Source organism: Aricia agestis, chromosome 11 (genome assembly GCF_905147365.1).
Source record: "Aricia agestis chromosome 11, ilAriAges1.1, whole genome shotgun sequence".
NCBI classification, from domain to species: domain Eukaryota; kingdom Metazoa; phylum Arthropoda; class Insecta; order Lepidoptera; family Lycaenidae; genus Aricia; species Aricia agestis.
Genome location: NC_056416.1, coordinates 2,753,499 through 2,779,561, shown reverse-complemented (window position 1 = coordinate 2,779,561; position 26,063 = coordinate 2,753,499). Strand labels below are relative to the sequence as shown.

At 35.8% G+C, this 26,063-nt stretch overlaps 4 protein-coding genes across 5 annotated transcripts in view; 2 read left to right on the top strand and 2 right to left on the bottom strand.

Moving 5' to 3' along the window:
- Positions 1-7,947, bottom strand: part of LOC121731821 (guanine nucleotide-binding protein subunit alpha homolog) — a 43,438-nt gene extending 35,491 nt beyond the window's left edge. The window contains exon 1 of the mRNA XM_042121482.1: positions 7,260-7,947. Coding sequence (XP_041977416.1) covers positions 7,260-7,760 — 501 coding nt within the window. The 5' untranslated portion in view covers positions 7,761-7,947. The remainder of the gene's footprint in view (positions 1-7,259) is intronic.
- A 1,810-nt stretch (positions 7,948-9,757) lies between these two features.
- Positions 9,758-10,209, top strand: LOC121731718. Its single transcript, XM_042121307.1, has one exon. It carries the CDS (start codon positions 9,928-9,930, stop codon positions 10,207-10,209), a length of 282 nt encoding a protein of 93 aa, XP_041977241.1. The 5' UTR covers positions 9,758-9,927.
- Positions 10,209-16,721, top strand: LOC121731716 (RNA polymerase I-specific transcription initiation factor RRN3). Its single transcript, XM_042121304.1, has 7 exons — positions 10,209-10,617; positions 11,017-11,116; positions 11,432-11,584; positions 12,444-12,656; positions 14,246-14,604; positions 14,938-15,160; positions 15,834-16,721. Exons 1-7 carry the CDS (start codon positions 10,209-10,211, stop codon positions 16,039-16,041), a joined length of 1,665 nt encoding a protein of 554 aa, XP_041977238.1. The 3' UTR covers positions 16,042-16,721.
- On the bottom strand, positions 12,955-24,563 carry LOC121731717 (probable RNA-binding protein 18). Of its 2 annotated transcripts, XR_006036272.1 has the most exons (5): positions 24,470-24,563; positions 24,296-24,385; positions 20,296-20,502; positions 19,124-19,517; positions 12,955-12,965 (listed from the first exon to the last, which is right to left on the bottom strand). XR_006036272.1 is itself a non-coding variant. In XM_042121305.1 (4 exons), exons 1-4 carry the CDS (start codon positions 24,482-24,484, stop codon positions 19,248-19,250), a joined length of 582 nt encoding a protein of 193 aa, XP_041977239.1. In that variant the 5' UTR covers positions 24,485-24,563; the 3' UTR covers positions 18,758-19,247. The 2 variants fall into 2 exon arrangements, 1 of the variants encoding a protein (XP_041977239.1); XM_042121305.1 differs by lacking the exon at positions 12,955-12,965 and having other exon boundaries at positions 18,758-19,517.
- Positions 24,564-26,063: the final 1,500 nt, after the last annotated feature.

Sequence of the window (26,063 nt, the reverse complement as noted above, 5' to 3'; positions counted from 1 at the left end):
TCAATGTTTATACAACGTCTACTGGATCACAATACGACTAAACGGTTATACAATTAATCACTTTACGACTGCTGTACGAAAATTGTATCGAAACCAAATCGAAGCCATGTTGATTAAATAGCAGAAGAAACTGCTTACTAGACCGATTCTATCTTCAGCAAAATAGTCTACAGTCATAATATGGTGGGTGACGAAGACATTTCTGTCAACCGCGCACGCGGGGTCTAACAGCATTATCACTATAATTGTCAATTTTACGCCGCAGTGGTCTAGTGGTATAGAGCGCGGCTCTTGACTCGGAGGTCGTGGGTTCGATTCCCGCGTTGGAAACATGTTATTTCCAAGTTTGTTTAGGACAATGCAGGCTGATCACCTGATTGTCTGACAAGTAAGATGATCCATGCGTCGGATGGGCATGTAAAAAGTCGGTCCTGTGCCTGATCTCTCGCCGGTCGTGTCGGTCTTCCGTCCCACTGGGTTATGAGAGTAATGGAATAGGGAGTGCTCTCGTGTACTGCGCACACACTTGGGCACTATAAAATTACTCCTGCGTAGCTGGCCTGGTTTCAACGAAACCCACCGTCACCGAAACCGGTGTGGGAGCTATTATTATTATTATAATTGACACGGCCAAATATAAAACCTTAAACCTACACCCATTACTCACGCGGCTGTAGTCTGTACATTGTACAGTGCGCATAAAAATAACCCCGCCCGAAATAAACTCTATTCACTACGGACGTTTACGTTAATTCGCGGGAATAAATTAGCCACTCTTAGCGGGAAACGCGAATCGGATTTGGAACTTAATTGATTTGAAGAGCGCCAATGAAGGTTTTTAAGTTCGTGACATGGCAACTGTTTGACATGACAATAGACACGAAAGACCCTATTGCTACATAGCTGTTGGTAGTTACTAGTCCACCTGGCATGGCAGCGCGTAGATGGGTATGCCTTTTTTTTTATGAAATAAGGGAGCAAACGAGCAAACGGGTCACCTGATGGAAATCAACTTCCGTGGCACTCCCCTTAGGAGTAAATAGAATGTCGAAAATCCTCATTTAAAAAGATACGATAAAAACACTATAACACAGATATAGCCTACCCAATGATGCTGCTTTAATAATGTTAAGTTGGAAAAGTCACTTTCTTGACGAAGACAGCCTTAATAATTATTGACAAGTTACCTGCCACAAAAACATTTCTCTAAGTTTTTGGTGTGATTGAATAAGCAATATTTGTTGTTACTTCTAGTCTTCTGTCAGAGTAGACAGAATGATAGAGTATACCGACTTAGAACTGATGTTGAAATTTTTAAATTTGACGTATTATGACGAAAATCGTCGCTAGGGTTGTTAAGTTGTTACCTAGGAATTTAAAACTATGACATATTCGATGGACGTGTTCCTCTTTGGTCGTTTTGTTGTTTGTGTTTTGGCACATGCGATTAAAATTGGCAGAATCCAATTTTGAAATATTTATTTTAAATATTTAAAAATAAATTATATCAGCCAGCGCGAGGCACAATCCGTACGGATCCTAGTGAAACCCGACGAATTTGACAGATATTGAAACCTGTCCGTTTTTTTGCAGTCGAACTACTGGTAGTTATGTCTATTGTGCTCGAACTGTGATATCAGTCACTTGACCCGCTAAAGATTCCTGACTCGTGTGCTACTTGACATACATCTCACCTAACATCGTCTACAGAGGTGTAAGAACCACAGACTGCTAGATAAGTTTCGAAACATTTAGAGAAGTGACCGCAACGGCTGCAGATTTGGTTGGACATCTTTTATCATGTGGGAAGTGTGCGAGTGCTGCATCGACGCAATTTTTCGTATTCATTTTTAAATCTTTTTTTGGAAAATAAGTTGAAAAGAGAGACGATTCGTTCAACCACCAAGTCCAAAGGCCCTTGGTCCGACAGGTTTTAGGGCGGAGCAACGTCCAAAGTCAAAACTTTGAAGAGGAGGACATAAGATTATGAGTCGGGAAGACCTCCCAAATATGATTCACATATATTCCTTCAGTCACTTCCAAAAATTTGACCTACAACAAATCTTGGAAATTCAACCTATTTTATCTAAATAAATCATTGGACCATTTATCACAATCTTAAATTAACTTTTAGGATAATTTCGACGTCGATACAAAAAGTTGTCAATCAACTGACTGACCCTACTAATGAAAGGTCCCAATAAACGACACAGCAATCAATTGTTGACGCTCGTTTGAAAGTAATTTGCTTATAATGGTGCCGCGTACAGGCCGGCACATGAGCTGTATGGTATAATAGCCACCATCCTAATATTATTTAGCGAAAGTGGATGGATGGATGGAAACTTAGGTTATACGATTAGTCTGGCATCAGTTCAGTCCATCAGTCTCAGACTGACGTCAGAATGATGGCCGGAAAGTAAATAAAAAAATGATCAGTCTGTCAATCACGCGGTTACACAATCATTCTTTTGTCATTCCGGATTAGACTGATGGACTGAACCCTACTCTTAAGTCACCTTAAGTCATCGCATCTGCGTGCATTTGCTTATAATAGCTGTATCATGTATGGTATAATAGCCCGTATTCTAATATTCTTGAGTGAAAGTGGATGGATGCCATCCATCCAGTGGATGGAATATATGGAAGCCTTACGCATCGGACCTGCGCTACGTGCAGATTCGTAGCTATGACTGAAATTTTGGAAGTGTGCGAAGCTTGTATTGAACTCGAGAAAAAACTCAAAGTCGTACAAAGCGTCTATTTCTTCGATTTTTAGCTAGCGATCTTACTTTTGTGTATCGCATACTTTGGAATACTTTGGATTGAGGATAAGTTCGCGTAGAGATATATGTATATTATTTTAAAGAGATTATGTTCGTACAAACAAAACAAAAGACACGTAACAGATTACTATATTTCTGTATCTGTAACAAGTGAAAATCGAAATCTACGTTCAAAATAACTAACAAGTTTATAGATATTCCCAATTACGATGCCTAGGGAAACTACATCGTACGTACACCCTAGCCCTATATAGGTATCGCACATAAGGGCAAAGTGGTAAAAACTTGTAATGATTTTTCTGCCGGTTCCTAGGCAGGACCGGTTGAGTCATTATCGAGTTATAAATTACGTATGGGGATTGGGGATCAATATTACATCATCTGCAAGATCCTAGTTAGAGTCTGGCTAGCGAAAGATGAGAAAAAAGGAGGCAAATTAAAAAAATCGACGTATAGCAACCCTGTCTATAGCCGAAATTATAGTTTTGATCTATGGAACTACGAATAATAAAGTTCAGTGAGTTTTGATTATTCGTAGTTCGTAGATCAAAGGCTATAATAAAGTTCAGTGAGTTTTGATTATTCGTAGTTCGTAGATCAAAGGCTATAGACAGGGTTGCTATACGTCGATTTTTTTAATTTGGCACTTTTTTCCAGTCTCATCTTTTGCTAGCCAGACTCTAGTACAACCACAGAATAGATAATAGTACAAGGTACAACTTACAAGGACAGTATGGATATTCGCCGAGAAGAAACGAGAAAGAAAGAGACAGAAAAAAATATTTATATTCTCTTTCCTTTCTTTCCTCTTTCAATTCCTCAGGGATTTTTCGGGGAAGAGTACAGACTTAGCCGAGAGTTTGGAACCAGTGGTGCTCCGTGCTATTCAAACGTCCTGTTCGACTCCTGCTGGATGCTGGATGCCACAATTAATAAACATCGCTATTCGAGAACATAGGCACATACAAAACCTTTTAAAAAAACCTAATTAAGGGGATGGAAAACGATAAAAAAAAGGACTATCAATAACCTTTACTTTGAAATGCACTTTTAAAAACAATAAAAAAATTAAAAATACGAGTATTTGAAATTATCAAATATATGAAACAGGTATTGCTAAACGCTCGGTCATATTCATAGAAGCGTGCACGCATGACGAAACTACTATGACTAATCATAACAGATAAGCAAAATAATTAATGTTCCATACAAAACTCAGATTACATGCAACTGTGTACTGCTATTATTATAAAATAATTATATAATTTATAGCTTGAGTAATTGTTTAATGTAAAATATGATTTATTAAATATCTCATCAAATGTTTAAAAGTCATAGAAAACATTAAATTTTAACGTTTTCTATGACCTTAAACATTTGATGATTTTCTGGTAAGGTATGTATTTACATTTGAAATAAATCACAAATTCCGCATAGGTAGTGGAGCTGGGAAGACCTTCGTTAAATTTAAATAATAATATGTATAATTTACAATAATTAAAAAATCGGCCGAGTGCGAGTCGAACTCGCGCAGGAAGGGTTCCGTACCGTTAGCGTTATTGAGCGAAAGTTGGCAAAAAATAGTTTTTTTTTTATATGGGAGCCAAGTATTTCTTTTATTTTAATTTAATTGTTAATTATTAAAGTACAAATATAATTAAGAATATTGTTGTATCGAAGCCCCCGTTAAATATTTATTTTATTTTGTTTTTTGTATTTGTTGTTATAGCGGCAACAGAAATACACAATCTGTAACAATTTCACAAATCTATAGCTATAGCGGTTCTTGAGTTACAGCTCGGAGACAGACAGCCAGACAGACAGACATCAAAGTCTCAGTAATAGGGTCCCGTTGTTACCCTTTGGGTACGGAACCCTAAAAATGTTGTACATGTATTAATGTACAATAAACAATAAATAAATATTATACAATGCGCTTAAATATTCCAGCAGACAGAGAAGTTATGGTAATAACATTGTCACAGAATAAGCTAAAAATTTGACAAACATCCTACAGTAAGTTCAAGGCTAATTATTATACTTTTTATTTAACACTAAGTCAAAACCTAAACAGGTAAGAAATTAGCATTTGAGCAATGACTAAGGGCCTGTTTCACCACTTCCTGATAAGTGCCGAATAGGCTATTCACCACTTAACTTGACAGACCAAGTATGGAGAATCTGTCAAAAAAGTTGTGATTAGCCTATTCCGCACTTTATCAGAAAGTGGTGAAACAGGCCCTTAGTATCCTAAATATAATAATTATAGTTTTGAGCAATGTCTTGCCTCATATTATAATATATACAAGACAACTATGTATTTTTTTTACGGAAAGCTATTGCGGTGTGGGCAATCCATGATTGTAGTACATAGTTTAATGTTGTATTATATGGTACAAAAAATAAAAATAGTACTTATAAAAAGTACTATTTTATTTTAGTAAAAGTAATACTTTTTATATTACTGCTACTATAATTTAGTGCTTCAACTCCTAAGCGGCCAAATGCGGCCGCAATAACAATAGATATAAGCTATTGTGTCTGGTCTTTCCACAATCAACAGATTATCTACATTAACACTAATCATCAAAAAAACTTTAATCATAATATTTGCTACAATAAGTTTCATTTTTATTAGTAGATACTTTGTTATGTTATTTTATTACTTTACTAGCTGTCCCGGTGAACTTCATATAACTTTAAAACCTTCCCTGGACTTCTATAAATATTTTAAGACTAAAATTAGCCCAATCCGTTCAGCCGTTTTCGAGTTTTAGTGTTACTAACACAATTGAAAATCCATCTTTATATATATACTAGTTGTCCCGGTGAACTTAGTGTCACTTTAAAACCTTCCCTGGACTGCTACGAATATTTTAAGACTAAAATCAGCCCAATCCGTTCAGCCGTTTTTGAGTTTTAGCGCGACTAACACATTTGAAAATCCATTTTTATATGTATATAAGATAGATTTATGATTAGTTGAGTGATGTAATGAAAAAAAATTGTGATATTGTTTGTTCCTGGATACAAAATACTGGTGTACAAAATGTGAAGTAATTATTATTTACGCTTCCTTTACATTAGGAATATTGTTATTTGACATTCAAATTTCTAGGGCAAATGTATGAATTCTTTACGACAAATGATTTGGATAACAAAAAGTTATAAAGATAGCTAACACAATAGTTGATTTAGTTACGGTTTATCTTTTTTTTATCAAAATGGTAAATAAAACTATTGTAAAATGTTAATCTCTGCGTCATGAAAAATTATTAGGGTTGAGATCAACAAAAAAATCTAAATTTTTAGGATGTTTAATTGTTTAAAACCAAAAGCAAGTTTGAAATTCTCAAGTTGCATAATTTAATTATTGAGAAAATGCAAACTTTTCACACATAAAGTTTTCATTAGGGAGGACTAAACTATGTGAAACTAGCTGTTGCCCGCGACTTCGCCCGCGTGGACTTCAGTTTATAGCGCGCGATGTCAACAAAATTGGTGTCAAAAGCTTTTATAAAAAAACCCTGGTACCCCTTAAATCAAAACAGCTGTGCAGTGTGCACATAATATTTCATTTTTTGAAATTAAACTTTATATTTTATGCCAAATTTTAAAGCTTATTTAGCCCCCCAATTACACAACTTTACCCATAAACTATTTATCATTGATAGGTTTAAAGTTACGTCACTGTATATAATATAAAGTACTGACTTATTAAATAACGTAAAAAAGGAAATAACAATCGAAAAAAATCGAAACTCAAATATATGATAATACCACATCTTATAGAAAGATGTTGGGCAAGCGTTAGCGCGATGTAAGAGACGCACGGCGCCATCTAGTAGGAATTTTTGGAACTAACTTAATTTGAACAAATTTTCGTATTTTCACCCCCTTACAACCCTTTTTTGCAGTAAAAAAGTAGCCTTTGTCCTTTCTCAGGCTTTAGACTATCTGTATACAAAATTTTATTACAATCGGTTCGGTAGTTTTGGCGTGAAAGCGAGACAGACAGACAGAGATACTTTCGCATTTATAATATTAGTATAGATATTAGTGTAGGCTAGTATAGAAGTATAGATTAATTTCAATTTGACGACCTCTGTGGCTCAGTGGTGAGCGCGTTGGTAGCTCAAGCCGGGGGTCGCGGGTTCGAATCACGCCGACGGAACAAAAAGTTTTCAATGTTCCTGGGTCTGGATGTGTATTAAATATGTGTATGATATAATAAAAATCTTAAATATATGTATAGTATAAAAGTATTAAATATATTTCCGTTGTCTGGTACCTGTAACACAAGTCCTTTAGGTACTTAGCACGGGGCCAGACTGACGTGGTGTGAAGCGTCCATAGATATTATTATTATTATTATTATTATTCTTGCACAATACAATAGTATCACATGAGCAACATAAATAATCACACAATTAGCATAGCGACAGTGATGAATGTTTACACAACAATACTCACTAATTGGAATTCTCTTCGCCTGTCGTACGCCCTCTTTATGGCCCTGTCCAGCCACAGGGAGTGGATGTGGGGCGCATAGTGCATGAACAGTCGGCTGTCCAGCGACGCCGTACTGTTGAAGTGCAGCGCCTGCTGCCCGATGTCCAGGTTCCGAGGGTTCTCCCACGGTATCGCGAGCTTGTCCCGCGCGTCCACCAACACCTGGATACCCTTCACGATGTTCTGATATATCACATGCTGGTACTCGCGCACCAGTTCCGGCTCGAACTTTACTTTGTGTATTATCCTCATCTGTTTCAGGAATGTTGATTTTCCGCTTTCACCCGCGCCGAGCAGCAGCAGCTTTACCTGTCGCCGCAGCGTCTGCTTGTCCTTCTCGAGGATTCTATCGATCTCCTTGCTCCTGTATCTCTGCTCTATCTCCTCCGGTGAGAGTTTGAGACGCAGCCAACAAGTGAGAGCTTCTGTACAACAAGTACACGACCAGAAATCGTTGGCCATTTTGCATGATTATCACTAAACAAACGAGTACGAATATAAACTACGGTACACGAACACCATCTAAATCACCGATAATGCACACATTTTCACTGCAGTAATCGGTAGATACCGATAACATTAAAATGTACGATGAATCCGGAATAAAACGTACACACGCATTTTACCCCTCCCAAACTCATTGTGAAAAATAAAATGAAAAGTGAGCGAAAGACAAAAGACAACGAAACGAAACCATAGATGATAGACAGTAGATATTTTTTTTATTCAGGGCTAGAGCGACTAGAGTCACATAATGTTTCGTCAATGCACATTGTAAAGTTGGTATTCCATTTGACTAAATTTAGACGTCTAAATGATTAGTAACTAAATTTAGTCAAGTGAAATAACATTTAGAAAGCTAGGATCCTAATTAATTAGTACACTAATGATCGGAAAAAGTGTGGCTTCTGACTGACTGACAATCAGTGTTGCCAGATGGTTTCAACCTTTTTAAATCTGTAGTGGGAAGTGGGAACTGCTATTGCTATATTTAAAATCTGTATTAAAGTCAATCCCGCTTACTAATAAACGCTGTATAAGCTTTGAATAGTTATATAGTGTTTTGTCTTCTTCAATCCAATTAAAAGTGACATACTTGTGAGTTGTGTGACAGGAACAAAACACTGTATAACTATTCAAAGCATATACAACGTTTATTAGTAAGGGGGAATATATATTAATCCATTCGTAGGTAATTTCTAAAGTCTGCTGATTCCAAGTAGTTCAGAAAGTTCATAATTCATCATTTTTCGTGGAGCAAAAAATTAACCATCTTTTTCGCCTTTAATTTATTTTGATTTTCATTGAGCCAACAGATAAGCCTATGAGAAGACCAATTTTTTGTTGCTTTGACAGAACTGGAGCCATTAAGAAGACGTCTGGCCAATATCGCCGCATCGTCATTCGTCACAACTCACAACTGATTTAATTACTAAATTAGGACAAGTGGAAAAAGAAGCTTCTACTTAATCTTCTAGGATTCTAATTCTAAATTTAGTCAAATGGAATAACAACTTAAGACAAAATTTTTTATTGATTTTCATTTTTATGAGTTTATATAAGTAAGTAAATATTTCAGCGCCAAACATTTGATGGTAGAATGACAAATTATAGAAAAACGATGCTGAAAATTGTTATAGAATATTGTTTTCCCGCCACAGTATGTACTAGACAGTCGACACTGGCCAATGGCCATGGTTAATGGGTTAAATAGCTGAAGAATTGAGGTACTATAGACTGGAGAGAGCCTTATATCGGTGTATAAGCGTCAAAAACGTGTAATGTTATGTCCTACTTACTAGGACATAACAAAGGAGTCGGTCTGCATATTTCATGTAAACAAAGTGTTAATAAAGGTTTTTAGTGAATATTTAATGCTAGATATTGTTGAGTTTTGTGGTCCCGCTAAATAATAAACCATAAGAATGGTCAAAGAATGCCTCAAACACGTGGATTTAACATTAAATACGTAAGTTTTAAACAACGTTTTTTGGGCGTTTCAATCGGTATTTTTATAAGCTAAAAAGATAATTTATAACTTTATTAATCCCTTATTCGTGCTATGTAAGCCATTAGTGCTAAAAATGTCACATCAATTAATAATTTGGCTATAAAAATTGCATAGCTTTTTAAGTGTGTTTACGGATTCTCATCACTTGAACTATAGTTAATCGATATCAGGAACTAATTGACTTTCTTTCTTGTATCATAATGTGCTTCGGAATAATAGACAAACAGAAACATTCAAGAAAATAAACGCACACTACTTGTATGAAAATAAGCACAAAAATCAAAATGGCCACGCGATGACGGGCTAAGACTACACTATCATTGAAGTACTATAGACTGGAGAGAGCCTTAAGAAAAAAAGGTAAAGAAGAAGAAGAACACAGCTGTTTTTTTTTTATTTTCTGTCTGCTGACGTTGACATCCGTCTTTGCGCATTTTTCATTTTATGAGATTCCAAAATTGTGCACGTGTTTTTACAATCTCATAATATTTCACAACATAAAACAACGCTTCTTATTATACTGGTGCATATAACGTCCTAAAGCTCAACGGATAAACTACTTCTTGTGTGTTGTTTGTTTCAAAAATCCAAAATGTAATCTTCTAAAGGCTGCATGCCATGTCGAAAGAAGGTTATAGTTCTGAAAAAAAAGAAGGTGATAGTAAAGTTGTTTTGGAGAAGTTGCAAAGCTATTTAAAAGATAAACGAAGTGTCGAAGCAGCGGAACCGGGTGTAGGTTACAACAGACCGAGCACAAGCTTCGAGCCAAGCCCTCACATACAGGCTGACGACAACAGTAACGTGTTAAGAGAGGTTCTCAACCACAAAAAAGCGGAGCTGCTTCGTCAGCCGGAGATAGTGGAGTTCCTGAAGACACTAGCAGCAGACCTGAAGAAATAATGGCAGTGTTAGCTCAAAAAAGTGTTGCATCATTGATGCGAAAGACTCTAGACAGGCAGGCGGCTAATGCGCGTATGAAATTTGTTCTAAAACCAAAACAAGTTGAACAAATCCTCACTAGCTATGTTCGGGATAGGAATTCGGGTCCTTATTTCGAATTATTAAAAGTGTTAAAGGATTTTCCTTTAAATGACGATAATTTTAGAAAGCTAATAGACGATAGCTTAAATTGTGTAGTGTTATTAGAAAAAGAAATGAAACCCTATGTGGAAGCCATGTGTAACATACAATGGATAAACCGTAATCAAGATTTAGTAGACCTCTACAAGAGATTTTTGTTAAATTTGGTTACGGCACATACTTATCATTGCCCTAGAATTCTAAGTAATTTAATAAAACTATTCAGAAGTAAGTATTTAATATACAATTTATGCTCATATATTATAATATAATAATATGCTATTGATTTTACTGTAGATTCTTGGAGGTAACACATTTTTTTAACAATAATAAAACATCTACACAAATTCCAATACTATTTAGTGTAAATTTTTTCTCAAATCAGAACATTACTGTGTCTTAATTGTGAAATTTGCAATTTATACATACATAATATATAAAGACAACAATGTTTAGGTAACAATTTGCAACCAGATAACAATGGAATAACAATAGATTTCCAAGAATATGCGATCAAGAGATTAATGATCAATCCCTTTTCGAATCAATTTATCTTTCCTTAATCCTATTTTATTAATAATTGTAAATCAATTTTCTTCTTTTTAAAAATCTATGTATTTTTTACAGCGGATGGTGACAACTGGGATGATAGACCGCCACAAGAAATGCTCATGTCTTGGTCGAATGTACATAGCACAATTGCTGAAATTGTAGCTCTCATGCCTTTGTAAGTATTATTGATTTATTTTCCTTTTTTTCTGTTTAGGTGAAAATAGTACTCTCTTTATCTGTGCCATATTTATAAAATCTGTTTTATGTTCTCAAGGCTTTTTGTGAACCACTAGACAGATTTAGGCGTTTGAGTTGCAGAGAAACTTACATAATATTAGTATAGAATATGCAAAGAACTCATTCTATATCAGATAAGTGTCGTTAATATTTATTTACACTGATGTTCTTCACCTAGCTTCTATTCTAGAAGACTTGTGGCATATTTATTATCCTGTAATGCTTTATTAACAGATACATTTTCTATTTTCAGAACTAGTGATCTTGTTTTGCAAGCAATAGTGGACCAGTTCCCGTATTACAAAGCTGGATGTGTTGTGAATAGGACCTACATCCACAATTTAATATGGATTACTAAATACATACCTTCGTTAAGAGAACCTATAATGACGGCTATAGTTAATAGGTAAGTTATAATGTAAGCAACACAGTTTTAAATATTTTGCCAGACTGTAGGTCCCCCCTCATAGGCTCTTCGTTTAAATTTGGAGTCAGTTTCACAATCTAATAAATGACTCTTTCAATATTATCTAAAAACTTTTGACTAAGCATTAATCATTTGTTGAAAGTTTGTGCAACAATTACCAAAACAAGTAAAAGGATAGGAGCTAATATTATTACAAAAGTATTCACCAACACACAAATAGGGAGCTTGCATTTCTTTATCAGTCCATGATAACAAATACCAATGTATGAAATATAACAGGATGTGGGTTATGTCTTATGTGTCTTTAAATGTTGTAAATTTTTATTTGAATATTCATATTGTTTCAAAACATAGATTATTTACAAATCAGGTTTAAATGACAAATGTTACATACACATGGTAATTTGAAGGCCTTGAATTTTAATAAGATACTGTTGTAGGTCACAAACTCTGTTTCAATATTTTGTCTACAATTATAAATTATAGATTTTATATGCTATTTACAAAATAAGAATTTTTATAGTGTAAACAAAATTACATACCTACCTATATCAAATGGATGTATACAACAGAAATTTGGAGTTCAGAATATCCTAAAATCACTGATAAGAGAGAGATTAATACAGTGCTGCTATACATTTTCCTTCTCTTTTTACATAAAATTATACATTGAAATTTATTGCGTGCTTTATATTTTACTTATGTGTACTTTATTTTTGCATCAGTACTTTAAGGTGCTATGTGCCAGATATACAATCACGCAAAAGAAGCCACCACTGAAAGAAATGAATAAGGTAAATAGTAAAATGATAAGTATCATTTTTCTTTCTTTTTACAGAATGGTTGACATGGATGCCAATCTAGTAGAACAAGAGAAAAACAAACTGGACACCATGTTTGAGATGGAGGTAGATGCGAAGGACGACATCCGGGATACGCTAGACTACTGTATGTTAGAGATGCTGCGGTGGCTTGAGGATGAGAGAGATCCGGCTTTGAATTCCTTGTGCAATGTCTTTGAAAGAGTCCTCCTTCCTACTCATGGTATCAGGTAAGTTATTGAAATTTTCTTCCTAACTTTGTACTGACTTGATTCATGGGCAGATGGCAGACCTACGTAACTTGGCCGCGTTATGTCAAACCCATCCAGCAGATCACAGCTAACATTAAATTGACACAATCCAACCAAATGACGTAGGTCCTTCAACTGCCTATGAATCAATTTCTTCGATGGTACAATGTGCATCCTAATGACTAAAAGGTTAAGAACCACTGCCCTAGAGTAAGCTGCATTTATGCACTACTTAGGGTAAATTTATACTAGCGCAGAGTCGAAGCACATTGAAGCGAATTATTAAAACTGAACAACAAATTCAACCCTAACTCCAAAGCGTTAATGCACATATTACTTCTGAGATTTTAAAAATTCGCTTGACCACCGCTTTTTGGTGCGCGCGCATCCAAGCGCACACAAGCGTATCTACGCGTAATCACTGTCGGCACTCTGGCGAATCCGCGCGCGTTCGACTTGTTGCGAATTTGACGCTTCGACGCGCTTCGCTGTGCTTCGACTCTGCGCTATTATAAATTGACCCTAAGTAATGCAGCTTACTCTAGGGCAGTGGTTCTTAACCTTTTAGTCATGACGGACCATTTTATCAAACAACCTTTAGTTTAGACTTTAGGTAAACCACCCAGTTGGTTTACCTAAAGTCTAAAGTAAAGGTAATTAGCACTAATTTTTTTTATTTGGCAAAAATCTAAAAGATACAGATTTTAATTTAATGTGATTTTTGTGACTGCATAGTGCATACTCTTTACTAACTTCTGAATTCTCACATCATTAGGATGGCTTCGCCTATGCCTCCAGGGACCACCAGTGGTCCGGATAAGAACCACTGCTCTAGGTTCTAGTACACTTTACATAAGACAGTCTTACATGTTTTTTATCAGTTTAATTCAATAGCTGCAGCCTCCAAGTATTGCAATGAAATTTTGTATATCCTATATCAGTGATAGCATTTGTCAGCTTTGTTTTTTCGCAAAACCTAACACTAAACTTTAGGGACTTACATAAAACTGCGAATTCGCATCGCAATGTCATTTTTAGTATGAGTTTTGTTGCAGAATTTTGCTATGCGATGTGAATTCGCAGTTTTGTGTTCCCACACAAAAAAAGATCCCCTTATGCTAAGTACTCACATACGGTTTTGCTCGATAGTTTTACTCCGAATCGAAGGAAATGACATATTTGACATATTTAATTCCATCAAGGCCGGCTCGAAGCGAGCCTTCGAGCTGTCAGTTTTGCGGTCCACACAAAGATTACCTATTACTCGATTTGGAGTAAAACTATCGAGCAAAACCGTATGTCAGTACTTAGCATTTAAGATCTAACTTGGCGGCATACTTTCTAGATTGTAATAATTGTTAAAAGACAACCAGTTTAAAGTGTTTTTGTGGAGCACTATAATTTGTATATTGATCACGGGCATGTCTCTTCGAATCGCGCTCGAATTTTTTTATCGACAGCTACGCGATAGAAGTGTGATAGCAATATTTTCAAGCGAAATGTTCACTATATAGTTCACACTATAATAATATTGCATAAATAATTCAAATGTAAAATTAATTTTTCAGGCATGTCCAGTTCCTACTGTTATACACAATTTCGATAAGTCAACAATGTGCTGACCGTGTGTTCACCAACTTATGGTCGGTGGCCGCTGGGCTACACGACATGAGGCCTGGTGCTGTGGCCACAAGGAGAACTGCTGCCAGCCACTTGGCAGGGCTCCTGGCGAGATGTGTGCGTGTGCCAAACTCGAGACTCATCCACTACCTACGACTCATGTCGGAGTGGTGTCATTCGTATATCGCAGCAAGTCAAGACACAGTGAATGACAATAACAAAGTGCATGGTGCGTTCTACGCTATATGCCATGCCATATTCTACTTAGTTGCGTTTAAGAATCACCACCTGTTTATGAGCAAAGAAAGTGAGTATATTTCTGTTATTTTTAGTGAATTTAACGTTATTTGCGTCCAGCAGAGCGATTCACGATTCCTGTTCGACATGGATTCAAAATCTTTACTGTGCGGTCATTGGTCAATGCTTATCACGGTGAGCGTTTATACTGTATTGGATTGGATGTCCCGTGATGAAATTTCCGAATCCGAGTCAAATTGGGCATTGTGAATCAAAGCCCTGATCCGCATCCTATCAGTACTCGTAACTCGCATGAATTTCACGCAAATAAAAGTTTAAAAAATATGGATTATACTTTCGAATCATTAATCAAAAATATTTAAATGTTCCTTTGCCTTTTCAGGTTTAAATTTCGTCGAGTCTCTAAACCTGCCTCGACTGGTGACATGTTCTTTGAATCCCCTCCGCACCTGTCCACCTCAGGTCACACAGGCCTTCTCGTCCGTGACTCGGTCACACCAAGTGGTCTACTGCCAGGCCATCATTGAGAAAAACATGCGACTGTCTCTACACAACCAACTGCCGTATGACGAGTGGTTCCCGTATGATCCGTATACTTTGCCAATGTAAGTTTTTTATTGTGACTAAGCATAAAGTTAATATACCTAGCGGAATAGATCAACAATCTCGAGCTGTCAAACGAAACCGAAATTGGTTTCATCTGTGTGTAAAAATATGAGTACGTATACACTTACACAAGCATGATTGACATTGATTTCTATGAGATTAAATTGTCAACATGCGGCATGTGCCGACTGGACGTCAAAAAAAGAGTGCTGCTGTCATGTATCACACGTCTCTTTTTACCACGCAGTGTTACTGATAGTGACATCTCTCTTGCTCAGGCCTTTGTTTCTCTATTCCGCTAGGTATAACTTTATGTGACTAAGTTAATAATTATTTATTGCAAAAAATCAAGGCTGTTGAGACTCTATAACGAAAGTGCTAAAGAACAAGCAACTCTTTTACTAATTTTATTATTTAATTTTATCTTAATGTCCCCCGCAACGTCGTAACGCCATTAGTTCATTTCATATAAAACATACATTTTCCGGGATAATAACTAAAGTTAAGTTCTTGACGTTGAATATGACATCCAAACCAAACTACACCAAAATCGGTTCGGCGGTTAAATCGTGAAAATGTTTCAGACTGACAAACTTTGTCATTTATAATATTAGCATAGATTTCTATACGTCTACAAGGTGTTTTGCTTTATAACGTACATTTTCTTTACAGCTCCGGCAAAATAATTTGGCCGCTATGCATGGAGTACAAAGACTTGTTGAAAGAAGGTGATGATGAGACCCAATACTCCAGCCTCAAGAGGAAATTGGACGCAGAAGATGATGATTATTTAATGGCCAGCCCCAATACGAAGCTAGCCAGTTCACTAACAAATTATACCTCCCCGGGTTTCAAGACCAGTGAATCCATTATTATGTAAGATTTATGTGCTAAAGGTTGAATTTTGTATGATCAGAAAAAGTCATAGGCAGAATATAATGGGCCTACGTTATTTAGTTGCGTTATGTGAATATAATGTGATCTGACTGGGTTTGACATAACACGACCAAATTTTTTAGGTCCGCCATCTGCCTAGGAATCAACTTCTCTTAGTAACATAGACATCGCTACTTGTCGCTCATGAGTATATTGCAATTGTGTAGCAAAGTTTTGTGAACAGAGGCCCGAGTGTTAGTTTTTGTTTGACATTCGGTCATGAACGCGTTTGGCGTTTACTAAGATTTTGTATGGGATTTGTACAGCGCCACCTAACGGTGCTCACGGGAGTGAGCCCAGCTCCCATACAAAATCTTAGTAAACGCCAAACGCGTTCACATGCTAATGTCAAACAAAAAACTCACACTCGACACATACTGTATAGCAATATATACATATTCACTTGTATATTTATTACTCTATGCTTGCAATGGAAAGAGAAGTAGCGATTATATTCGAAATTATATGTGATTAGCGACCACAGAATTTAATGGAAATACACTAGATTTTCTACTGGACCATAAGCCTCGATCCACATTTAAAAACGACGAAGCACTCAGTTTGAATAACGACTAACGAGCTGGTACTGTAATGTTATGCTAAGTACTCACATACGATTTTGCTCGATAGTTTTACTCCAAATTGAGTAATAATTACTGTGTGGATCGCAAAACTCAGCTCGAAGGCTCGCATCGAGCCGGCTTGCCGGAATTAAATATATCGATTTAGGCGCTTTGCAGACGACGCGAACGACGCGTATGTCCGCGGCTGCCCGCCGTGGATCACACAAACCAGTTTACATGCAGTAACGCAGACGGCGTGTGCTTTGTTTACGCGGCGCGGGCAGCCGCAGACATCGACAGGCGCAGGGCGTACGCGGCGAAATTGACAGGCCCGCCCCGCACCGTCGTCTGCAAAGCGCCTTAGAGTAAAACTATCGAGCAATGCTGAATGTGTGGACAAAAGCCCGAGCCGCGGGTTTTGCTCGACGTTATTGCTCGATCGAGCAAAACCGTTTGTGAGTACTTAGCATTATATTATGTCACCTAGGTCTAATGGGTACAGTAAGCAGTAGCTTTTGAATCTTTACTGTTTATACTTTATACTATCTCATATAATAAGGTTCGAATAGTCTGAGGATCCAAACATGCCTTGTTCACTTGTCTTATTGTATTTAAAGTAAATAACACATGCTTTGTTTGAAACTGATTGACTCGCCGCTAATATAGTGTGTCGTAAAGCAATGTCTAGTTAATTCATAATGAAATTATTAAGAAGTGAAGCACAGAACACATTATGTTAAGACTGATGATTTCAAGATTCTATTGCAAAATGTTTTATTGTTATATTTTTAGTTCCAATTGTTTGTTTCTTTTTAGATTAGTGTGTATTTTTATTGTAAATATCTCTAAACTGAACCCGTCGATCGTGGAAAAACGAGACACAATATAATTTCTATTGTGTCTCGTTCACCGGTGACCGTATGGGGCTTGATGAATTAAAAGTTTGATTGTTTTTTTTTTGGAAAGCAAATTAGTTCAATTTAACAATTTTAACTTTTCTTGTATTTGTGATACTTTTTCTGAATTTACTAATATTCTACTTGATGATACATCAAGTATACCTACTTTGCTATGTCTGTGCTTAATGTACCAAAAACTTGTTTAAAACAGCAAAAAATAAATATTTCAAAATTATACTACTCTAAAGGTAACCTAAAGCTTCACTGCAGCACTTAAAAGATGTGCGACTTGCATAGGTACATTCTATTTTACGAGTCATTGACAATATTAAATTAATAATAGTAAACATAATATTATTGAAATATGTTTCCTATGAACTAACGTAAGATTAGCTGAAGAAGGTATCATCTTCCATGTGAAATGTTACATTATATTTTAAATAAAACTATTTATTACTTCACCATATTTTTATTTGAACAACCCTCACACGTACACAAAAGATATTTTAGTAAAAGTATATTTTGTTAGTAAATTAGGAAGTAAAAGAACATTTCTAAACTTACACCATTTTATGAAAGATATTTATTAGGGTCAATTTATAATAGCGCAGTCGAAGCGAAGCGAATTCCCATAAAAAACTGAACACTTCATGAGCGTAACGCATACATTAAGTATTTCTATGAGGCCAATCAGCGTTGGTCGGGCACATTCACGCGAATTTTCGCGGATGCGCGCGCCTTTTTAAATTCTCAGAAGTAATAGAGTGTAGTGTGTAAAGTATTTATAAATAAGCATATCCTTTGTGTCGTCTTACTGTGTTAACTATTCTATCGTAAATGTTTCTTGTGCACATTAAATAAATAAATAAAAGTGCGTTAACGCTTTGGAGACAAGTTGAAATTATTATGTTCAGTTTTAATTAAATTCGCTTCGACTCTGCGCTACCTAGTATAAAATATTGACCCTTAGGGCCGATGCGCTGCCATTCCAGTCACCGGTGTGAATCGTGTGATTCGGCCTTTAGGCCTTATACATTTACACGTCTTGTCCGTGTCGGCGTCTTTGTCTAATATTCGACATGGTGTAGTGACTAGTGTAAGCGGGCCCCTAGACAATAAATTTCATTGCTCAATATCACGTATTGCGCAATATTCCTGCAATCTTATTGTCAAATAAATTGTACAATAAATTAATATTGTTCAATATTATTGCCTTAGAGAAAACAAAATATTTTTATCTATGAGGGCCAGAGTTTCGTAATTGGCTTTCCTACTTGTAAAAAATATAAAAATTAATAACTAATGAGAGAGAGATTGAGTCTTTTTGTTAATATCAATAATACAGTGAATAAAATAAAATTAAATCTATTAATAAGTTAAGTTTAAAATATAAAAACTTTACAAAGTAACTCATGAGCACACTTATATTCAATTAAAATCTACGTTATTTCTTATTTATTAAACACTTGAACAATCCTTTAAAACTAATCATAATATATTTAAACGGTTAGAATTTTATAAAAGTATAAGCGCCCTTGTACTATTTTCGAACATGTATAGCTACATTGTAATACTGATTTTAAAATATGAAACATATTTGGTAGCTACCTAAACCAAATATTTTAACAAGATCAATCAAGAATATTTCACTAGAAACATGATTATTATCAACTAACTTTTAATACAGATTATCTTTTTTTATGATATGGATGGTGACGTCTTTTGTACGAAGGGCCACTTTTGTTTGTTAATAATTTAGTTTGGTACTGCGCTATGATTGGTGTTTCATTTGCTGCAAGTTTGTTTATAACAAAATCCTCAGCATCTTTGGAGTTCTCCATCATTTTTAATTTGGCCTCAATGGATTGTATGGCAGTTTTCTTGCTTAGCTTCATTTCTGGTTTTCCTGCAGTCAACACAGCCAGCCCCAACTCCGTCTTGGCTTTGTTTTGATCATCCTGTAATAGTTATGGTTATTTTAGGGCCAAATTTAAGTATAATATATTGACAAGAGATATATGGGCACCAACTACTAAATACGTACTTGAAATTAAGACTTTAACTTTGAAATTTCATAAATTGCTTAGTCAAAATTATCGGGCAAGTGCGAGTTGGACTCGCGCACGTAGGGTTCCGTAGCATCATAGAACAAAAATAGAAAAAAAAATGAGTTTTTTGTATGGGAGCCCTTAAATATTAATTTTATATTTATTTTAGTATTTGTTGTTACAATACATAGCGGCACCGGAAATACACAATCTGTGAAAATTTCAGAACTCTAGCTATAGCGGTTCTTGAGATAGAGCCTGGTGACAGACAGACGGACAGACAGACATCGAAGTCTCATGAATAGGGTCCCATTTTTACCCTTTGGGGACGGAACCCTAAAAATAATGTTTTTTAATAAATATTTAAAGTGTGTTAATAATTATTTATTCTACAAACTAAGGGTAAATTTATACTGGCGCGGAGTCGAAGCGAATTATTAAAACTGAATATAACAAATTCAACCTTAACTCCAAAGTGTTAACGCACTTTATTACCTCTGAGGATTTAAAAAGACACGCGCATCCGCGCGAATTCTCGTCGATGCGCCTGACCAACACCGATTGGCCTCGCAGAAGTAATGTATGCGTTACGCTCTGGAGTTATGGTTGAATTTTCTGTGTTTAGTTTTTGGGAATTTGCTTCGCTTTGACTCTGCGTTAATATAAATTGACCCTAAGCAATACTTACAGAAGTGTTTTTAGCAAACTTCACACAGATTCTTTTGGAGCCCAGCAGTTGGCCATTAAGTGACTTCATTGCCTGTATGGCATCTTGTCTCAGCTTGTACGTAACAAAGGCAAAGCCTCGCGGTTGCCCAGCATTGGGTCCACTCCGATGAAACAGCATATCAAACTTCTCAATGTTGCCATACACGCGGACCATTTTCAGTAATTGATACCGATAATGAAAAAAGGTATTGTTTAATAAAAGAGTCTATTTGAAGAGGTAAACATATACCCCTTACTAATAAAATGATCCACAGTCCACACTGTAGACAATATACAGAATATGTAAGAATGAGTTAGCATTTGAAAGACAAGCCATTTCAGTTGTACAAAACATTTGTGTGCTTTTGATAGTTTCACACAGTTAGTTTCAGTATTTATAATTTACTAGCTATTTGACCGAGATAAAACACGAATAAAATGACATTTTCTTAAAATGATTCCTAGCTAGATCGATTTATCGCCCCCAAAACCCCCTATATACTAAATTTTATGAAAATTGTTGGAGCCGATTCCGAGAATCCAATTATATATTATAATATACAAGAATTGCTTGTTTATAGATATAAGATTAATAGTATTAAAATCTGAAGTAAAACACAACTTTGAGACCAAAACTAAAAATAAGGCCAGATTTAAAGCATAGGTACATACATACATGCTCTAAGGGATTTTATTATATTGTGTGATAATTATCAAGAGTATAATGTAGACTTATTTATTACTTAGTTTTACGATTCCCAAACACAGAACAACGCAATGCAAGCAAATACCAACTTACTCAGACAACAGAGGCTCACTCTAGCCATGTATTAAGAAATATAAATAATATACGTGCCCACCACCGGGAATCTACCAAAAATAAAAGAAGTAACTGTAATTTTAATATTAACCTTGTACACCAGAACTTGCAAGGGATGATTGGAAAAGAATTAGATATCGAACTGTTTTTAAATGAATATAACATAGATATTATGTGTATTACAGAGCACTGGCTTAGAAATTGCGAATTAATATTTAACTTTTGTAACCACCAGTTAGCAAGTTCGTTCAGCAGAGAAAATGCCATTAGAGGTGGCTCTCTAATATTAATTCATAAAAAGCTAAAGTTTAAAGAACGAAAAGATATTGTGAAATTCTCTTCTGAACGAATAATCGAAGTGGCCTGTACTGAGTTGAGCCACCTTATTATTGTAAGCGTATACGGGCCTTCATCAGGTCTATATGACTCTTTTGAAGAAATAATGGAACAAGTTTTAAATAAAGTGTGTGCATCTAAAAAAAAACCGGCCAAGTGCGAGTCGGACTCGCGCACCGAGGGTTCCGACAGCTTAAAGGTATTATAGACCTGAGTATTTGGTATGAATTTCAATTTAATACCTCTACGCGTTTATGAGGAAATGGGTAGTAAGTTTAAAATTATTAAAAAAAAATATATTATGTGATGTAACTAAAAATTTATGGTTTTCGTAATTTTTCCTTTATCTATGCTATAAGACGTTGCTTCGTACCAAATTTCAAGATTCTGAGTTCACGGGAAGCACCCTGTAGGTTTTGATTCCCTTGCAAGTGTCGAAAATTTGCGGCATAAACGGCTGTATCTTTTGATTGCGTTGGCTTAGAAGTTTGATTTTTTCACAGCTTCAAGGGACAGTAGACCTGAGTAATTGATATAAATTTCAGCTTCATACCTCCACGCGTTCCTGAGAAAAAGGGTCTTGACAGACGGACAGACGGACAACAAAGTGATCCTATAAGGGTTCCGTTTTTTCCTTTTGAGGTACGGAACCCTAAAAAAGATTATTGTATGTGGTGATTTCAATATTAATTTGTTAGACTTAAGCTCCACCACAATTAGATTCACATCCTTATTAAAATCGTTTAACTTAATTAATTTATTTAATGAACCAACTAGAGTTTGCGAAACAACTGCCACTTGCATTGACAATATTTTCACAAATGTTACTCCCTGTAAACAAGAAATAATTAATGCTCTGAGTTCTGATCATCGTGGACAGTTAGCTTCTTTTGACATTAAATGTGATAGTAATACTGAAGAAAAGATTGAGTTTATTCCTGTAAATACAAAACGTATTGAGAAATTTAGAAGTAAACTTGTTTCAAGTCTTCAGCGCTTAGATATGTCAAATAAACCAGATGAAGCTTTTAATTCATTGTTTAAAGTAGTAAGAAATGAATTTAAGTCTGTGTTTACTTCTAAAACGGTCAGTTTAAATAATAAAGAAAATAATTTCGGAAATTGGGCAACTCCAGGTATTATTGTAAGTGGGGGCGAAACCGGTCCGTCCACGTTTGTGTCCCTGGGCGCCTGGATACGCCACCCCGCCTTTTACACGGGGTGAGGTATTCAGGATGGCTGAACGCCGGTCTTTCTCTATCTTCCATTCTTTATATAAGCTTTCTTGTTATTCTCTTATATTATATTTTATTCTGTCTTTTACCATCTTTTCTTTTCTATTTTCCTTATACTTATTACTTCTCTACATTATACATTTATTGTTCTGTTTGCGTGTGTGATTGTTGATGGATGGGCCTTTTTACAGCCCCCAAGCCTACGCCCCATCCCGCAATAGGCTGCATGGCAAGTGGGTGACTTTGCCGCTAGGACGCACTTATTTTCTGATTGGCTACGGGTTCCGCTCAACCCTAATGAGCATCCCTTTAAAATATGGAACACAACGAAATTGATAATGGTCTCCGGGTGGGTCCCAGAAATGGGGAATCCCACACCTCCACCGCTGCCACGGTGGAGGTCTGCCCTTCGTACTACGGGGTGGGTCAGCTGGCGGGCGCAATGCTCGTTCAGTAACCGATAACAAAAGCATTCCTACGGACAATGATTTGCACAGCGATTTGGCTAAGACGACGACGGCAACGTGCGTTGACCCGGAACCGGTGCTCCTAACCGCATCGGAGACGATCCCAACGGCGACTCCCAGAGGTCCTGACGGTCACACCGACTGTTGGATGTCTTCTCGGACATATCAATGACCGATGGCGAAGACAAAGAGGTCACTGGGGCTAAGCTGGGCTCGGCCGTCACCTCGAGCCTGGAGGTCATCAGGAACGTGGCCAAAAAATCTTTTCCAATTGTGACCATGCTGCAGAAGCGAGCCATACGTTCTATTTATAAGATGTCATCGTGTGAATCCTTAAGAGAAAAGTTTAAGAAAATAAATATTCTGACCGTCGCATCTCAATATGTTTTGGATAACGTAGTATGTAAGAAAGAACTTAAATAGTTTCAAAAAGAAAAGCGACAATCATTGTTTTAACACTAGGAATAAGAACAAATTAGAAATACCAGTGATCAGACTTAGCAAAGTCAGCAAATCTTTTAAAGGCCAGTGTATACGCTTGTACAATAGAATCCCAGAAAACGTTCAAAATCTCTCTATCAATAAATTTAAAAATGTAGTAAAAGAATGTTTGTGTACTAAAGCTTATTATAAAATCAATGATTTCATCGACAACAACACACCTTGGGAAAAGGGTGGTTCTTACAGGCTACTAGTATATTTTTTATAAGTAATTCCTATTGTAAATAGCTCTAAGTCATAATATTGTTATATAACACAGTCAAATTAACTAGATGCATGGTGATGACGTCATTACTATGCTTGCATGTACATTCCAGTGGTGCATCAGGTTAATATAATGTAAAGATATACATCCCGGGATGTAATGTACAATAATGTGACCGTGTTGTACTGTTTTATGTTTTAAATTGTAATTTTCCATCTTTTTAGTAAAAGATGGCCCCGTGCGAGTTTCTTACGCCGGTTCTTCTCGCCGGGTTAGTTCCCGGACCGGTGGTAGGCACCGTAGTATCGACGTTCGGTAAAGTTTTTGTAAAAAAATTGCTCCGAATAAAAATATTTTTGATTTGATTGATCAGTATAAGTCTTTGTTATAAGTTTACAATAACATTACTAAATTACATACTCATTAACTCGTAAGTCAAGATTGCCAATCCACAGCCTTTTCTCACACACTTCACTTTGCTGAACTGGTTCGAGCTGCAAAGAGTCCTGCAAAATGTTCAACTGTGTGAAAATACGAGCCTAGAATTAGTATTAGTTCAATATATTTTGTTATCGACTAGGTATACGTACTGTGGCGTCTTCCATTTTCAGTCGAAAATTCCCAATTAAATAACACTTCAAGTTAAAAATATGTCGTGATAGAATTTAATACAAAAAACGGTTACTAAATTAAAAAATGAAAGTTTTTGGAATTCATTTAAAAAAATCTGGAATTTGGAAAAATACACTGAGGTTATTTTTTACTAACTGTCAAACGTCAAACACAGTGTTTGACATTTGATAGTTTTTTTTTTTCATATAATGGCACTTCGGCTATAACCATGGCCAGTGTCGAGTATAATATTATGGCGGGAAAACAATATTCTTTAATACAATTTTTTATATAATATTATCGTCAGGTCAGTCAGGTATAAAGTCTAGTCAAAGTCTAAGTATAAAGTCAATACAGTCAAGAAGTCAAGTCGGTCGATTCAGTAAAGTGGTAGGACGCTTTACTGAAACTTTTGATGGAGTTTTGGAGGGAACACAAAAGAGCACGTTTCTGGTTATTACATCACTCTCCCACACTTGTGCACGATAACGAATATTTAATGGTTAATATCCTACCAATATTACACATTAAAAACCCAGATAACACAATTTTAGGAAAATAATAAAAAAACACAACATCACTCTTTCACATTCTCCCAAAAACCCATTTGATAGTTTGTAAAATGACAGTTTATGTGGTTTTTTTTCGGGTTCCGTATACAAAAGGTAAAAACGGAACCCTACATTACTAAGACATTCATTTACGACAAGTTACGTGAAATAATTCATTTTAAAATTTCCATTTATCATACATACCCTACGTTCCAGATGACGTTGAAACGCTAACGCTCAAGACTGTAGTTTTTCCCGTTCCACTAGCATGTGAGCGTCAGTGATACAAACCCAAGTGGAACGGATTATGGATCGTTTTGAGCGTTTTGAGAAAAGTTTAAAAAAAGAACTATAATTTTTTTTTATACATAGGTACATTGAACCGAACTTGGATATTACGATCCTTTTCTTCAAGTCGTAAATAAAAGTAATTGTTTATAGTTACATTTATTTTACAAATAAAATACATAATATTATATTTGTTTCGTTTTTAGTATTACATTTTTTAATATTTTAATATAGTTAAACTTTTATTACTTAAGTATATGTATTTGAGTTTTCACATTGAATCATATATTAATAACAAAACCACATACGTTGAATATTGACTATTGTCACATATTATAAACGTTAGGTAACAATACCGCGTAATGCTTAGTCAAGTACGAGGTCAACAGGTATAGGAGAGATGAAAATTAGTATTATATTTTATAAGAAATCATTTGACCTTTCATTTAAAACAATTTATTTTCCAATCAAAATATTTCATAAAATGTTATTTCATTTAATATACATATTTCAATTAAAATATTATTTGTAATGAAATAATATAAAGTTTTTTGTCTCTACTCTGTCGTGAAAACTTTCCGAACATGGCTTTCGCGATATAGTTACGTTAAAATTAAAAAAAAAACTAGAACGACCACTTTGACCCATCTTCATCGAGGGTCGTTTAGAGCGAAAATGATGACGTCATGAGTGACGTCATAGCCGCGATCAACACGACCGCGGTCGTCAAATG

Bases quoted from the DNA above. Each gene is read 5' to 3' on its own strand.
- LOC121731718 (XM_042121307.1), top strand. From the start codon at position 9,928: ATGTCGAAAGAAGGTTATAGTTCTGAAAAAAAAGAAGGTGATAGTAAA.
- LOC121731716 (XM_042121304.1), top strand. From the start codon at position 10,209: ATGGCAGTGTTAGCTCAAAAAAGTGTTGCATCATTGATGCGAAAGACT. The intron at 10,618-11,016 runs GTAAGTATTTAA...TATTTTTTACAG, and splicing joins TTTAATAAAACTATTCAGAA to CGGATGGTGACAACTGGGAT. The intron at 15,161-15,833 runs GTAAGTTTTTTA...TTTTCTTTACAG, and splicing joins GATCCGTATACTTTGCCAAT to CTCCGGCAAAATAATTTGGC.
- LOC121731717 (XM_042121305.1), bottom strand. The intron at 20,503-24,295 runs GTAATTTAGTAA...CATTATCGGTAT, and splicing joins ACTTACGAGTTAATGAGTAT to CAATTACTGAAAATGGTCCG. The intron at 19,518-20,295 runs GTAAGTATTGCT...TAACTATTACAG, and splicing joins AGTTTGCTAAAAACACTTCT to GATGATCAAAACAAAGCCAA.